Below are 14089 nucleotides of genomic sequence, written 5' to 3'. Positions count from 1 at the left end.
AGGTTTATCTTTCCTGATGTTGCTATACAATGAAATATTACACAAACCCTTAAAACATGAACCAAATACATAGCATAAACTGAAAGTGAGAAAAGATGATCATCAGTGTGATCATGAGGAAAATAAAGACAAGTAAATAACAAAGACCATTGCTTAGCAGAAAGTTTATTTGTTCAAAGCTGTTCGTGTGTGCAGGAAACACACAAACATGCACAGAGAATTGGCGTTGAAAACCACTGACAATCAGAATGACAAATGAAGTTGAGCTCAATCCGCCGTTCTTGTGTGGATCTACATGTGACTGTACATTTGATGCTGCACATGTTAGCAGAAGATAGATATATAGATTGATCAAAAGCTTATTCTGCAGTAATGTGAAATAGATTTCACAAAAGTGAGCAGTTATACCTGTGACTGCAATAATTCATTACCCTCATATCATTCAAAACCTGTATTATTTTCTTTACATAAATGACAAAAGTAAGGTATAATACCAGAGCATCATTTGAAAGAAATCAGCGATGACAAAACAGCTCCACAAAAGTAGCCCTTATATAATCTGAAGCCAATACAATCTATCTGTGTAGCCATAATTCACTGTAATCTCATTACCATCAATTTCATTTGCAGACTAAAATCAGAAGTGATCAATGACATCAATCCTGTCTTCATGCATCTACAAGTGCCAATTTTAAATGTGAACATCATTTGTTTATAGTTTGCCTGTATTCACTTTCATCATATAACAGCTCTGGCATCATGTGTGTTTAACAGCCAATAAGGAAAAGAATACAGGGCTGGAATAACATTGATGATGACAATCTGTTTATGTGAACTATCAGTATAAAAAGTGAATCTGCAAAATTCCCATTTAAATTAACATTCAAGATTCTAAATTCGGATTGGACGAGCTGCATTAATATACTGATATTTGACCAGACATTCAACATTAATTGCACTGAATGACTGCATTGTTTGGCAACTGTAAACAGCCTAATGTAAGGATAATGCATTTTTATAACAGTGAAAGTCCATTCTTTTGATAAATTCAATAATAATAAATCTGAACATTGGTGTCTTATCGCATTGCTTTTGCCAATATTATGACACAGATATACATGATTTTAATTGATTAATGTTTTTTTTGGAGTCATTTATTTAGTGCTAAACTGGTGTCATATGCTGCGATTTCCAAGCTGTGCCAATTTTATGTCTCACATGATAAACTACCTACCTATGTAGTTAACATTTCATGTCTTTTTATTTATTTGGTAAGTATTGTAGTGATATAATAAGCAGAAAAATGTACATTTGCTCATTCTCTTAAGCTTTGTTTTGCAAAAACGCTTAATGATATTTTATTCCATACTAAGAAGCTTTGTTTAAGTCATTTTACAACAGTTAAGCTGGTCCTTTAACTGTGGTAAAATCACTGTATTCTGCTTGGGCAGCTGAAAAACACAAGCCATAAACATGGATCTGCAGAGTAAAGACATCCCTACACATCACTTCTCAATGAATTATCTTTTAATAAACAGGCTGCACAACCCCTGTATTTAGTTAACATTACGCTGAGATGCATAACGAAACAAACCAACTGACGTAATACTGAAATCAACACAAGAAATGTGCACCTGCGCGTCAAAAAAGAAAAAACAAATGCATTCGTACAATCCTCAAACTGCAGGCATGAAAATCCCAGCACAAAGCCCTATTTCACTTCTTCCTTTCAAATAAAAATCTGCTCGGGACATCCATCTTTCACAACAGTCAGACTGTCACAGGTATGAAACAGAGCATTTGTACAGGCTCTCCTCAGTGAAGTCTTGATGGATGGTTTGTGTGTGTGTGTGCACATGGTGCGATGAGTATTGCCAGTATTCAGCATCCTTTCATAGTTCATCCCTATGAAAAAAAAGTGCAAAAAGTTACTATGGACATCATCACAGTCATGCATGCATGCATACATACATATCACAGCATGATGTGCATAAATTACTGTGTAAACCAGTGACGGTGACTTCTTTTTTTGAGGGCACACGATGCAAAGCTCCTCAAAACATGTATTTAGCCCATCATGTGTGTGGCTCGTCATGTCAAAATATGTGTTCGGTGCATAATGTAAACTTGTGCATCAAAGTGTAATGTCAAAATGTGTGTTTTGCAGCTTATGATAAAAGAGACGCTTGCATTTGCTAGATACTTGCTTAATCTCATTTATAGTCAGATTTTAGTGTTAAGTTTGTGTCTTGCGAGTATTTTGTGAACATGAGCGTCTCTTTTATCATAAACCCTTTCCACGCGTGCAGCAGGTACATATTTTGACATGACGCATGATGCACATAGGTTCACATGACGCACCGTACACATATTTTGACATGACGTGCAACACACATATTTTAAATTGAGGCCACTCGGATGAGAAGTCCCTGGCCGTCACTGGTGTAAACACAAATACATGCAAAAACATGTTTCAATGTTATGTATTAAGGTCGGTGCAATACAGGCTATGTTCAAACTGCACACAATTCGACTATCACATCTGATCTTAAGAACCGACTGTTTGACTTTCACTTTGCATGTGATAAAATCAGATCTGTTTATTTAAGAAAGTGTGGCCAGTATTGGCACACGTCTATGGGTTTCTATAGTAACGTGGTAGCCATCAAAGAGAAACCAGCTGCATCAGTCCAAGAGGTGTCGATGAAGGAGGCATTTATTTATGTTTTATGTCTGTTCACTACTTCTCGTGTCACTAAATCCACATTAAATACCGACTGATCCAAACATTGCTTTAATTCACTGCGGTGAACTGTTATGGTGCATTCACACCAGATGTAAATGAAGTGTAAAGCACAAGTGATTTAGAAGTTAAGTCAATGAAAAGACGCAATAGACAGCGTTTCGGGTTTTTGACGCGTAATACGCATGAATTGTTTAAATTTAAACTTTGGCGGATATATGCGCTGCGTTAACCAATCAAGAGCTCTAGAAGTGACGTGATTCCAACATAGCGAGCGGAGGCAGAAATACGAAACAACAATGAAGGACAAAATCATTGTCACTGTATATGGACACCCGGAGCTGTACGACATCTTCATACTTTTATAGAAACAGGTATAAAAAGGATCTTGCTGGGAAGAAAGTAAGTGAGGAGCTCGGCTACCAGTGTGAACAAAGCCATGATGTTAAATCTAAACAGCCTCTGATGTCATTCAGAAAGCAAATTCAAGCCCATTCCAGGTAAATAGCACAACAGAAGTTTCTAAACGTAAAAATTATCATGTTTTTTGGTGGGATCAGGCACGCCGGTGAGTTAAGGCTCCAAAAAAACCAAACAGCTGTTTATCATGGCATGGATCATCAAACGCAGGCTCTGTCTGCTCCACGCTGGAGCGCACCGCTTCACCTGTGCCCTAGAAGAAAGAGGGACAGAGGACAGGAATTCACTTCCACCTTGACCACTGCTTGTCTTTGTCTGTTAAAGGCACGTAAATCACGCCCATCAGCGGCTTCATTTTAGTACTGCCATCCTCCAGTTTGTCATACTGCTCCAACATCTGGTTTCCACCCGCCGGCCCGACCGGCAGAATCAGACGACCGCCCGGTTTCAGTTGGTCCAACAACTACAAATCAAACAAACACACATAACCCAATGGCAATCCACTTTTGCTGTTGTTGTAGGCATACGGTATACCTATAGCTTTTTAATATTGATTAGCATAGAAAATAATTCTGTTTTTTATGAAAGATTAGGGTTTGGGACTTCGATTGCTCAGCGTGTCACTGTGAAATTTGCATTTTTTAAATGAGTGCCTAGTTGAAATTATTTTCTGTGGTTATCCACATTATGCTCAATGTTGTTGTTAAAGCCTAACTTATACTGGACAATGTACATTTCTTTAAAAAAACAGCTTAGGATGCAAATGTTGCAATGTATCAAAAATAATTTGGACAAACGTACGGCTTGTGGCACATTAGGAGCGGCAGCTCCAACATGTATGGCGTCATAAGGCGCTTCCTCTGTATGACCCATTCTCCCATCTCCAACTACAACAACACATAGACACTGCATTAAGCACCAGTAATATAGCCGAAATCATAGCAGTCATCACTTCTGTCCTAATGTAAGTGTCTGCTGGTCACTAAACACCAAATCTGTTTGCTTAATTATATATAGTTAAAGTCTTATTTAAATAATCTAATGTTAAACAAAATAAAGTGTAGATTTATAATATTAACCATCATATATATATATCAAATATAAGCTGTATAAGATGTATCAGTATCCCTAACAAACTGGTTTACAAAATCTAAAATAGATTTAAACCAACCCATAAGTTTGAGCCTCCCAGAAGAGATCAAACTGGGGTCATCTTTTTTTACATTATTTACAGAGTCGTCCACCAGCTCTTTAATATGATCAATGCCGATCACCTTCCCTTTTGGACCAACCTGTAACACAACACACCCAATATAAACGCAAACTCGTGTAATCGTCCATTTGATGGGAAGCAAATGTGACCCACCATCCTGGCGAAGCAGACAGACAAGATTCCAGAGCCTGAGCCCACATCCAGAGCTTTCGCTCCCTCATACAGGTGATCGTGAAGAAGCTCCAGAGCGTATGCATGCTACAGGACACCAACATGTTTATTAGTACCTATCTCAAACTGACATACACCGGCTTTAACTTCAGGAAATTCATTTTTTACTTACCATATGAGGTGCGCTTATTGTTGCTTGGTAACCTGCACAAAATTACAGACGAGACTTAAAAACATAATAGCAAAAGAGAAAAGATTCACCAAGCTGTCACTCAAAATCAGGTGTTTAATATAGATAGAGATTCTTGGGGAGATTGAGATTGAAAAACATTGTTTGATAGATTGCGCGATATGCACATGACATTATGAACAAAATGACAGCTCTGAATTTTGTGACATACCTATAGATTGTGGCGAATCCATGTATGGATTACATCGGGAGAAATGGGCACGGTCTGTTGCCAACATAACCTCATAGACACGATCGGATTTAATGATGCCATTCTCTGGACAAACAACACAAATGCATAAACATGATATATCAATATCACTCATTTTTTATAGTTCTGTAAGTGCAGACTGCATACGCAGTGTTTCCCATACATAGGCTCTACTTGGGCGCTGCGCCCAGGTAAATTGCGACCCGCCCAAGTAAAAAAATCACTTTACGAATTTCCGTATTTCTGAACTCGACTGGATGACCCGTGTTTTGGAGAGAGAGAGAGAGAGAGAGAGAGAGAGAGAGAGAGAGAGAGAGAGCGCGAAAGAGAGAGCGAGAGAGAGAGAGCGCGAGAGAGAGAGGTGGGGGTCGGGTGACCGTGAAGATGATGCACGCGTCATAAACTCATCATCCAGCGCGGCAAACTGGATCAACTGCAGCAAATACGGAGCAGCCAGGGAACTACACTGCGACCAAAATGGTCGCATATGCTTATGTGCATAATATGTGTTTATAGCATCTAAGTTGGCTTCATTTTGCGTGCAAGCACGTTGTGTCTCTCCGGTTGAGTGTCCGTTCACGTGCTCTCTGTTTCTCAATGAATTGGGCGCGACGCGAAGCAACCTCAGTGTCACATTGTATCCTTTCATGTTTCTGAACTTGAGCAGAGTTTTACCATTAGAGGTCTTTCTTCACTGAGGACGCGGGACCCGTACGGTTCCGGGTTTATATTTTAAATGGTCAGATGGGTCCGGGTCGGTCCTAGTTCATTACTTCGGGTCCCAAGTCTGATTAATATTGTGTGTAAAACCCGAGTCGATCGGAGAACGGCCGTGAGCGCTACCGCGCTAAAGCTCGAGTGCTGTTTTAGCGTGCCTCCGGTTTCTATGGCGATAGCAACTGGCTCTTGTCACGACCACGCGCCGCTTCATTTTCTTTATCCCATTTTTTAATAGTCTTACTATTAATAGACAATATCTTTACTAAAATCTAAACAGTTTGCACAGAGATTGTAGCAAAAAGCAGTGCTAATACTGAACGAGCAAAGCTCTAGCTGACTCAGGATATAAAAAACGCAAAGCTGTAATGTAAAGTCTGTCATCGGGACAGCACAGCAAGTAGACTTTTAAATCTGAAATAATTAGTGGATTAAGCTTTTTTAATCGGCAAAAGAGAAATAGAAAGCAGCAGCAGTAAAAGTGCCTATCTTATAGAAGTTATTACCATTATAACATCAGTCACATTTATAATATATAGACCTGCACTGTCTATATAGGCTATAGTATACATAGTATTGTATATATTTGAGTTTGATAAAAGGGGTCATCAAATTGCTTCATATATCAGTGCAAAAACATCAAGTTTTTTCGTGGTGCTTTGACAAACAGTGTCAGCTTTGTTTATGGCAAAAAAAAGTTTGGGGTGGTTAGATTAATGAACTATAATGTGAAATTAATATGAATATTTTATAAATCAAAGTATTGTGTTGTGTCACACATTATTAGTTCTTTGTTACATGTATAGTAGACCATTTTTTGTCGGTGGATAATAATGATTGCCCTTTTCAGCTACCACCACAAGTAAATTTCAGATCTGTGGGAAACACTGGCATACGTTTCTAAACATTTTAATAAACTTTCATAGTTTATTCTGGTTAAGACGATTATCTTATTAGTCTATAAGACAAACATATTTAAAGTGTAATTTTATTTATTACTCATGTTTTTCAAAACCAATATGACTTTCTTGTAAAAAAAAATTTCTGCCAGGTATACCAAAGTATCAGAATTTGCAGATGCTTTTATCCCAAATACCTTTTTTATGTCTCAGGGGATTTCATAGCAGTTGCACCCTTTGACTTTCTGGTTGCACCACCTGAACTTTGCAATGGATTAGTTAGTTTTTTTAACAAACTTCTACTTGGATGCTGGTATAAGCTTTTGCATGTGATATAAAATTCATAAATATATTTTTTAAATACAATTAAATGTGTTTGATAAAACACACAGCATTTTTCAGTGGTTGTACCACCTGACACAAAAAGGTACCAGCCTACCCTTACATTAAAGTAGCTATTTTTCAGCATTTGAGAGAATTCAGCCATAAAGACCACCAAGGGTTCACTGGATGAGTTAATATCATGTTTACTGTTTATACTTCTTAATAAAAGGCACATGATTTCGGTTGTAGTACCTTCACATTTGAAAACATCCAAATTCTTAGACCAAAGTTTTATACAAAACATCCCAACTACTGATATTCATGAAATTTGTTTATAGAAAAGGTTTAAAATAGTAATCCATCTTTTTTGAATGTGTAATAATTTAAACACCACCTTTTTAATAGTACCCTAAATTGTTATTTTGTATTGACAATTGGCCGCCTGCCATTTTACAAGTTTGTTCTACAAACATTTTTCATTTATTTATTATTAAACAATACAAAAAATTATTTAAACTAAATTAAACTAAAGTGACACGTCATGCATGTATAAAGTTATTTTTGTAGTACACAATGCCCCCTGAAAACAAAAAAATGCATGTCATTGACCCATATACTAGGGTTACAATGGAAGATGCTGGGACAGACAATAGCACAGACGTGGACATTTAATATACATCATTCTGTACACATTTGTGATCTATAAATGAGGCAACAAAACCTTTGTGGCATGCCAGCAATCCTACGCTGGTATTTTAAACATGCTAATAATATCATGCTATACATTTGCAGTAAATACTAAGCATACATGTGGCACATCCATCCAAACCAGCACTGCATAACTGATATGCAAATAATCTCATAATGACGGTAATAATAAATTTTTTTACTTTAAGCAAACTATTATTTCTCATTCATCCTTTGAGCGAAACTGTTTGTGAGCTTCAGCCAAATATATCTTTTTATAGGCACTGAGGCTGTGTGAAACACTACCCTAACCATCTGACATGGTTATTTTCAGCAGGTATGTAAACACTGTAAGTCAATAGTGACCGAGACACCACCAGACACAGGCGGCACATAATTAAACATATTTATGGATGCTCCTCAAAAAGGAAAGTCTAGTTTTGCCCACAATAAATTTAATAAAGTAGTTAACTGATGAGCTAAGGTAAAAGTAAAGACCGAATAACCTAACCTGATCCTTCCCACCATAATGTTTTGCATATTAACTCATTTCTGTGCTGTACCAGAATTGAGTGTTATTCAATTCAATGATTTACCTCAACTTGCATAATTTAACTAAAGACACTAAGGCTGCGTCCGAAATCACACACGTTAGATGAAGTACCTACTCATCGACCATTATTGTGTGTGAACTGTGTTTAATAATTATGTATATATATAAATATGCACAGATGTTGTTTAATATATGTATTTATCATTTGAATAGAGCTGCGTTACCACTTTTGTCTTCTTATTCGTTGGATAACTCCTCTCCTGGTGGTTCACGGGATATCAAAGTATCCATTTAATGAAAACTTCTGGATCTTTCTGGAAGTAATAGGTCATCCGGGTACTTCGCCTACTGTTTTTTGAATACTATTCTATATAATATACTCGTAATATACTCGTATATGGAATAATATACTCGCTATTGATGTGTGATATTTAGAACCATATTGTGCTATGTTAAACCATAAGTGGGGTTATAGTCATGCTTTACACCTACAGAGGTGATATGTGGCACTAAAAATGGTTCCCCTATGATTACGAACTTGTTCTAGTAGTATTTGGCACCATAGTAGTAAAAACACAGCCAGACTATACTTTTACATTTCCAAGAGAATGCATGAGAAAGCAGTGTTAAGATTGCATCCGATTGTAATGCGCATCTCATCAGTAAAGCTGGTTACTTGATTAGTAGTAAATCTCCATCACCTTCTCTCAGATGGAGTGGCATTTACTTCACAATCAGGGCAATTTTGCCTTCATTATTGCAGACGTAGAGCATATACATTTTATTTAAAGATTGGTAGACCTCTTCAATATTTGAAGACAGAAATACACAAATCAAAATTTGTTTAGTTTCTGAAGTCTTTTCACAATGGGTGAGACTGTAAATATAATAAATGCTTTACAATTATAATATAATATTATGCATAATCCTTGCTTCCACGCAATGGACTCTGGGCAGATTAGTTTTAGTGTACGTTTTTGGAACAGAAAGTTGATGACAACCGCGTCACATAACCTGCTTTATGTACTCCGTTGTTCATTTTGTAGTGCTTGCAGTCACAATTACTGGGAGAAAAGATGCACATGACAATCGCATGCGATATATCGTGGAGCCCTAGACCAGTGTTTCCCAATCCTGGTCCTCGAGTACCCCCTTCCAGAAAGTTTTAGATGTCTCCTCATTTAAAACACCTGATTCAACTAATCAGTCTCCTTCCAAAATGGATAGGCTTGTTCGACTTCATGCAGCGCCGCTAGAACTGACAGTCGGATGACGTTAACGTGCCGCGAGAGCACTTTGTATGATTTCTCGAATCGTTCTCGCGGTACTTTGACGTCATCCGGCTGTCGGTTCTTGCAGCGCCGCATGAAGTCGAACAAGCATAATAACATGTCTCCCTAACAAGCCGTTGAGTAAAATCAGGTGTGTTAGATAAGGAGACATCTATAACTTTCTGGAAGAGGGTACTCGAGGACCAGGATTGTGAAAAACTCCCCTAGACCCAAGTCAAAAAGCCCAGCCAATCATGACATTCTGGTGTCTGTGGTTCACATCCCTTCTTCAGTGTTAGTCTATACCAGGGCTTTTCAAACTTTATGATGCCAATGACCCCCAAATATGATTAACCTTCTAGTGAGGGACCCCCTACCAAACATATATATAGGCATTTAGATATTATATTTTATGTATAATGAATATATAATTGGCTACACTTAAACTCTTGTTTCATAGCAGCTTTACAAGGAATCCTGCCTTACAAACCTCAATAAGTGAAATAAAAGAAGGAAAACACAGAACAATACAAAGTAAATATTAATTATTCTGAATTGTATGTTGCAAGAAACACCCAATAAATATGTTAAAATGTTTATTTATTTTTTCTTAAAAATTTCTGGAAGCCCCCGGACCCCAGTTTGAAAACCCTTGTTCTATACATTTTTTTGTCATAAGTCGAATTGCTTAGAAAAATAATAATGTATCACTTTTCAACTAGCTGTGTAAGGTATTACTCATGTCTGTAGCAAAAGATACACAACAAAAGTTTAATACTCAGCATTAAGTGATTTGGTCAAATGTCTGATGTGAGCAACCAAAACAGTGATGCTTGCTAAGGCAAGCACTCCTAAATATAGTGCACTGACCGCTTGACCTCAGGAGTAATCCAGGACCACATAAGACTGGGTTTCATGCTAAACTAAGGAATGTTACTAGGCAACAGCCATTAGATTAGTTTAAATTGTGAATTTTTAAAAAGTCAATATAGTTAAATTAATATATTTGTAATAAATTAAAAAAATACTGCACTACAATAACAAGAATGCAGTGAAGCTACACAATTCAGAAATAATCAACTAAATTTGGTCATTGATTTAAACATTTAGCTACTAAACTGCAGGGGCAGGGGTGCATTAAAGAAACTTCCTATTTTAAGCCTTAAGATCTGACAAAATGTTCTGAATGAAATCATAATTGACAGGGATATTAGGTTTATTAACAAATGAAACACAGAAACCGTATTATACAGTTAAGATATTTCTGTATTGTGTGGTGGCACCAGTACACTTGTCATGATGCAATAATTTGCTTTTAGTCGACTGCATTGTAGCTCTGCGCAAACCGATCGGCTAGTTAACGCGAGAAATGCCTGTACGGAAGAAATACCAATGTTCTCGCGGTACTTTGATGTCATGAGACGATCAGTCTGCGCAGCGCACCTCTTACGCCAAACACAACTCTTGCCAACATGTGCTGCGCCACGCCCACCACACGACGTTTCAAAATAAAAACTGCTCATAGTTATAAAATTATACCTGTATTATACTTATTAACAGCTTGGCGCCTAGGAAAACAGTTACTTTTGCACTGTATACACGTTTTATATAACTACAAAAACAAGTCGGTATAGGTTGAACAGAATGGGTGTCATCTTATTTGTAACAAACCCACCAAATATTTTTGCTTGATTACAGCCATAGACAACACGAACGGGCAAGTAAGCAATATCTTTACTACAATAACTGGATAAGTACAAGTATAGATCATCTGCAGCGTTTTGATAATGATCACATACTATTCTGCTAGCAGCTAGCTAACAGCAAACGAAAAGCTTTGAAGCGCAAGTAAAAGTTTTAAACACGGCCCAGCAGTCACCGTGTACTTGTGCGCGATACTAACACACATTAAAAAGAAGCACAAAATAAAGTCATGCCATCATAACACCCACCCGCGCAGTTTCCCCTCAGCTGTAACGCAATGCTAGTTCACAGACGCGCACTTTATCTGACTATCCTGACGTAAACAAACCAAATTTCTTTGCGCCACAGCAAGTATGCCAGTTTATTCTCTTTGAAACATGCGAAGCGTGCTGAACTTACTGCGGAGGTTGTTGACGAGCTCGGCATGACTCGCTCCTCCGGATTTCCAGGCCATTATTCTGCGGATCAGGTAGAGTGCGGCTGTCAGTGCCGCGCCTGCGCACACCGCTCTTCCGAGCACCGTTACCACTTCCAGCACTGATACGTCACCGGGCATGACCAAACACTCTTTAAGGAGTCGCTTGCTGCTGCTGCCTCATTCATCTTCTGCCATGTTTATCATATGAAGATATTGACATATATTTCATGTGATTCGGAATTTCTCGGGTAGAGTCGCTCTGCTGCTAGCGGCCAGCAGGAGTAGAGCACGAGCGCGTTACTGTCGTGTGACGTAATGGATTATAAGGTTGACCGATTTGGTGCATTTTCTAAAGGCCAAATAAATATTTTTTGTACATTTAATAGGCTTATAAACAAATCAGTATATAGACAACATGCAAAAACTGTAAGACACAGTGGCAGGCAAATTTAATTTCCCTTTCCTCTAATATTAGTTTAATCAATAAAACCTGCCACAGAACTGTTGCGTGTGTTATACGTCACAGCGTTAAAAAAAATGAAGCTGTGTCCGACTTTTTTCCTATATAGTTGACTAACATGTTATTCGATATATTGAGAACATCGAATTAGTTAATAAACAATTTCAGAAGAATATGTGGCCATTAAAAATTGTAATGTGTTTAATGAAGTAAAATTGCGAATAATATACAAATATATTACATGTTAATGTATTCCTATTTTAAAAATTAAAATTAACCTACATTATTATATTATTTCAGTTCTTATTTGTAATTAATTGCTGAAGTTATGCAATTTCCTATTCGTTTTTACCGAATCGCGTTTGGTGTTTTGACCTGTTGAGGCCGCCGTAGCTTACCACGACAGAAGGAGCTGGCGGGATACAGCGCAGCGGTGCATGTGGAGCAGACTGCGTTACTTGGGATTATAAAAACTACTCTAGTGTTTCAATGGAGTGTAATGCTAAATACATCTCACAGAAAATCAGCGCAACGCGATGGCGGCCTGTTTCTGCGGCTTCACTGCAGCAGCCCGAGCTGTTCGCTACAGGATCATGGGATAACGAGGCACGAACACAAGTTCAAAACATGTCAACTGTGTTTTAGCTGTGAACCGATTGATGTTTACTTGTTATTTATTGATCACTTTGTGTTTGCAGAATAACAGGGTGTCGATCTGGTCTCTGGGGGATCATGAAGTGACACCCATGGATGGAGAGTATGAGGAAGACCCTCAGTTACTGTGCGAATGTCAGCATGATGGAGATGTGATGGATCTGCAGGTCAGTTATGAGAGATGATGACACACACCTGATTAATTTTTTTCCTTCCAAAATAGTTAGTTGTTTGGATTCTTTAAAAATAAAAAAACGGAGTGTAAGCAGAATATTAGATTTTATATTCTAATATGTATGAAACGTATGATAATTGATATGCTATATTGTGAAAACATTATTCTTATAGGAAAGTAAATATAATTCCTAAAATATTATATGAAGTATTCATGTTGTTGTCAGTACCAGTTTTAAATTGGTTTGTCTTTGTAGTTTTTAGATCAAGACAGACTTGTTTCTGCATCCTCAAGTGGGTCTGTGACCATCTTTAAACTTCGGTCTGACTGTCAGGTATCACTTTTAATGAGATGGTTTAACATTGCAAATAACAAAATACAGCTTATGTATGACTTATGTTAAGTTCTTGCTTTCTTGTCTTCACATGTCTGTCTATTATGTGATCTTAGGGACTGTCAGTGGCTCATGTGTGGAAAAGAGCTCATCGATACTCATGTGATAATGCACCTTGCACTGCAGTAGTGTGTCGAAGTCCTGAAATAGTGTCAGTGGGGGAAGACGGTCGAATTATTCTGTACAAAGCAGATCAGACAGAAGTTCTCCGGGTTATTGGTAAGTATTATTTGACACAGAAAACAATCCTTTATATACATTCTGTTGTTTTTAATGAAACTTGTTTTTTTTTCGCTATTCTTCTTCTTCCGCTATTGCGTCTAAGGACTATTTGGAGTCTTATCTCAAACCTGCTAGCATAACCAACTGTCCAAAGTCTCACGTTTTTGCTTATAACTTCTGATCTGTAAATCTTAGAAACGAAAATCCTTTTTCCTCTGAATCTTTGGCTCGTGAGGATTTGATTGCCAAAGTTGGGCTTGACCCTGCAATTGCTACTTGCAGATATATTTTTAATTGAAGGCAAAAACAAACTGACCTTAAGTGTTTAGTTTACTCTGAAGTAGGGCTGCAATTAAGAATTATTTGAATTATTGATTAATCGGGTAATTTTTTGCGATTAATCAAATCATCTGAAAGAAAATTATATTTACTTATATTACTGTAACATTCACTTATTATAGCTAAATAAGGCCATTCATGTGTAAGTGTACTTTTTAAAGTGCAAAAGCCACACACTACTGAGTTTTACTAATATAATGCTTTTGATATTTTAAGCCTTAAATAAAAAAAGTTTGTGCAGCTTTTAAATAGTAAAACATCTTTAAATGTCAAAATATAAATAAA

At 37.3% G+C, this 14089-nt stretch overlaps 2 protein-coding genes across 5 annotated transcripts in view; one reads left to right on the top strand and one right to left on the bottom strand.

The window, feature by feature from the left end:
* Positions 1 to 149: 149 nt before the first annotated feature.
* pcmt (protein-L-isoaspartate (D-aspartate) O-methyltransferase) lies at positions 150 to 11825 on the bottom strand. Of its 4 annotated transcripts, none has more exons than XM_073811456.1 (8): positions 11542 to 11825; positions 4949 to 5062; positions 4720 to 4751; positions 4530 to 4634; positions 4335 to 4455; positions 3965 to 4050; positions 3410 to 3626; positions 150 to 1905 (listed from the first exon to the last, which is right to left on the bottom strand). In XM_073811456.1, exons 1-7 carry the CDS (start codon positions 11696 to 11698, stop codon positions 3447 to 3449), a joined length of 795 nt encoding a protein of 264 aa, XP_073667557.1. In that variant the 5' UTR covers positions 11699 to 11825; the 3' UTR covers positions 150 to 1905; positions 3410 to 3446. The 4 variants fall into 4 exon arrangements, with proteins under 4 accessions (XP_073667557.1, XP_073667556.1, XP_065125050.1 ...); XM_073811455.1 differs by having other exon boundaries at positions 3457 to 3626; positions 11542 to 11824; XM_065268978.2 differs by having other exon boundaries at positions 4949 to 5053; positions 11542 to 11815.
* Positions 11826 to 12383: 558 nt separating this feature from the next.
* Positions 12384 to 14089, top strand: part of nup43 (nucleoporin 43) — a 4788-nt gene continuing 3082 nt past the window's right edge. Inside the window, exons 1-4 of the mRNA XM_065268848.2 lie at positions 12384 to 12626; positions 12719 to 12841; positions 13106 to 13183; positions 13300 to 13462. Of these exons, the coding sequence (XP_065124920.1) occupies positions 12510 to 12626; positions 12719 to 12841; positions 13106 to 13183; positions 13300 to 13462 (481 nt within the window). The 5' untranslated portion in view covers positions 12384 to 12509. The remainder of the gene's footprint in view (positions 12627 to 12718; positions 12842 to 13105; positions 13184 to 13299; positions 13463 to 14089) is intronic.

This window comes from Paramisgurnus dabryanus, chromosome 12 (assembly GCF_030506205.2).
Source record: "Paramisgurnus dabryanus chromosome 12, PD_genome_1.1, whole genome shotgun sequence".
In the NCBI taxonomy this organism is placed as follows: Eukaryota; Metazoa; Chordata; class Actinopteri; order Cypriniformes; family Cobitidae; genus Paramisgurnus; species Paramisgurnus dabryanus.
The sequence above is the reverse complement of the archived record's forward strand: the minus strand, read 5'-3'. Positions and strand labels throughout refer to the sequence as shown.

Excerpts from the sequence above, each read along its gene's own strand:
- pcmt (XM_073811455.1), bottom strand. The coding sequence starts at position 11,698 with ATGCCCGGTGACGTATCAGTGCTGGAAGTGGTAACGGTGCTCGGAAGA. Across the intron at positions 4,635-4,719 it reads CAATAAGCGCACCTCATATG|CATGCATACGCTCTGGAGCT; the intron begins GTAAGTAAAAAA and ends GGTGTCCTGTAG. Across the intron at positions 4,456-4,529 it reads CTGTCTGCTTCGCCAGGATG|GTTGGTCCAAAAGGGAAGGT; the intron begins GTGGGTCACATT and ends GTTGTGTTACAG.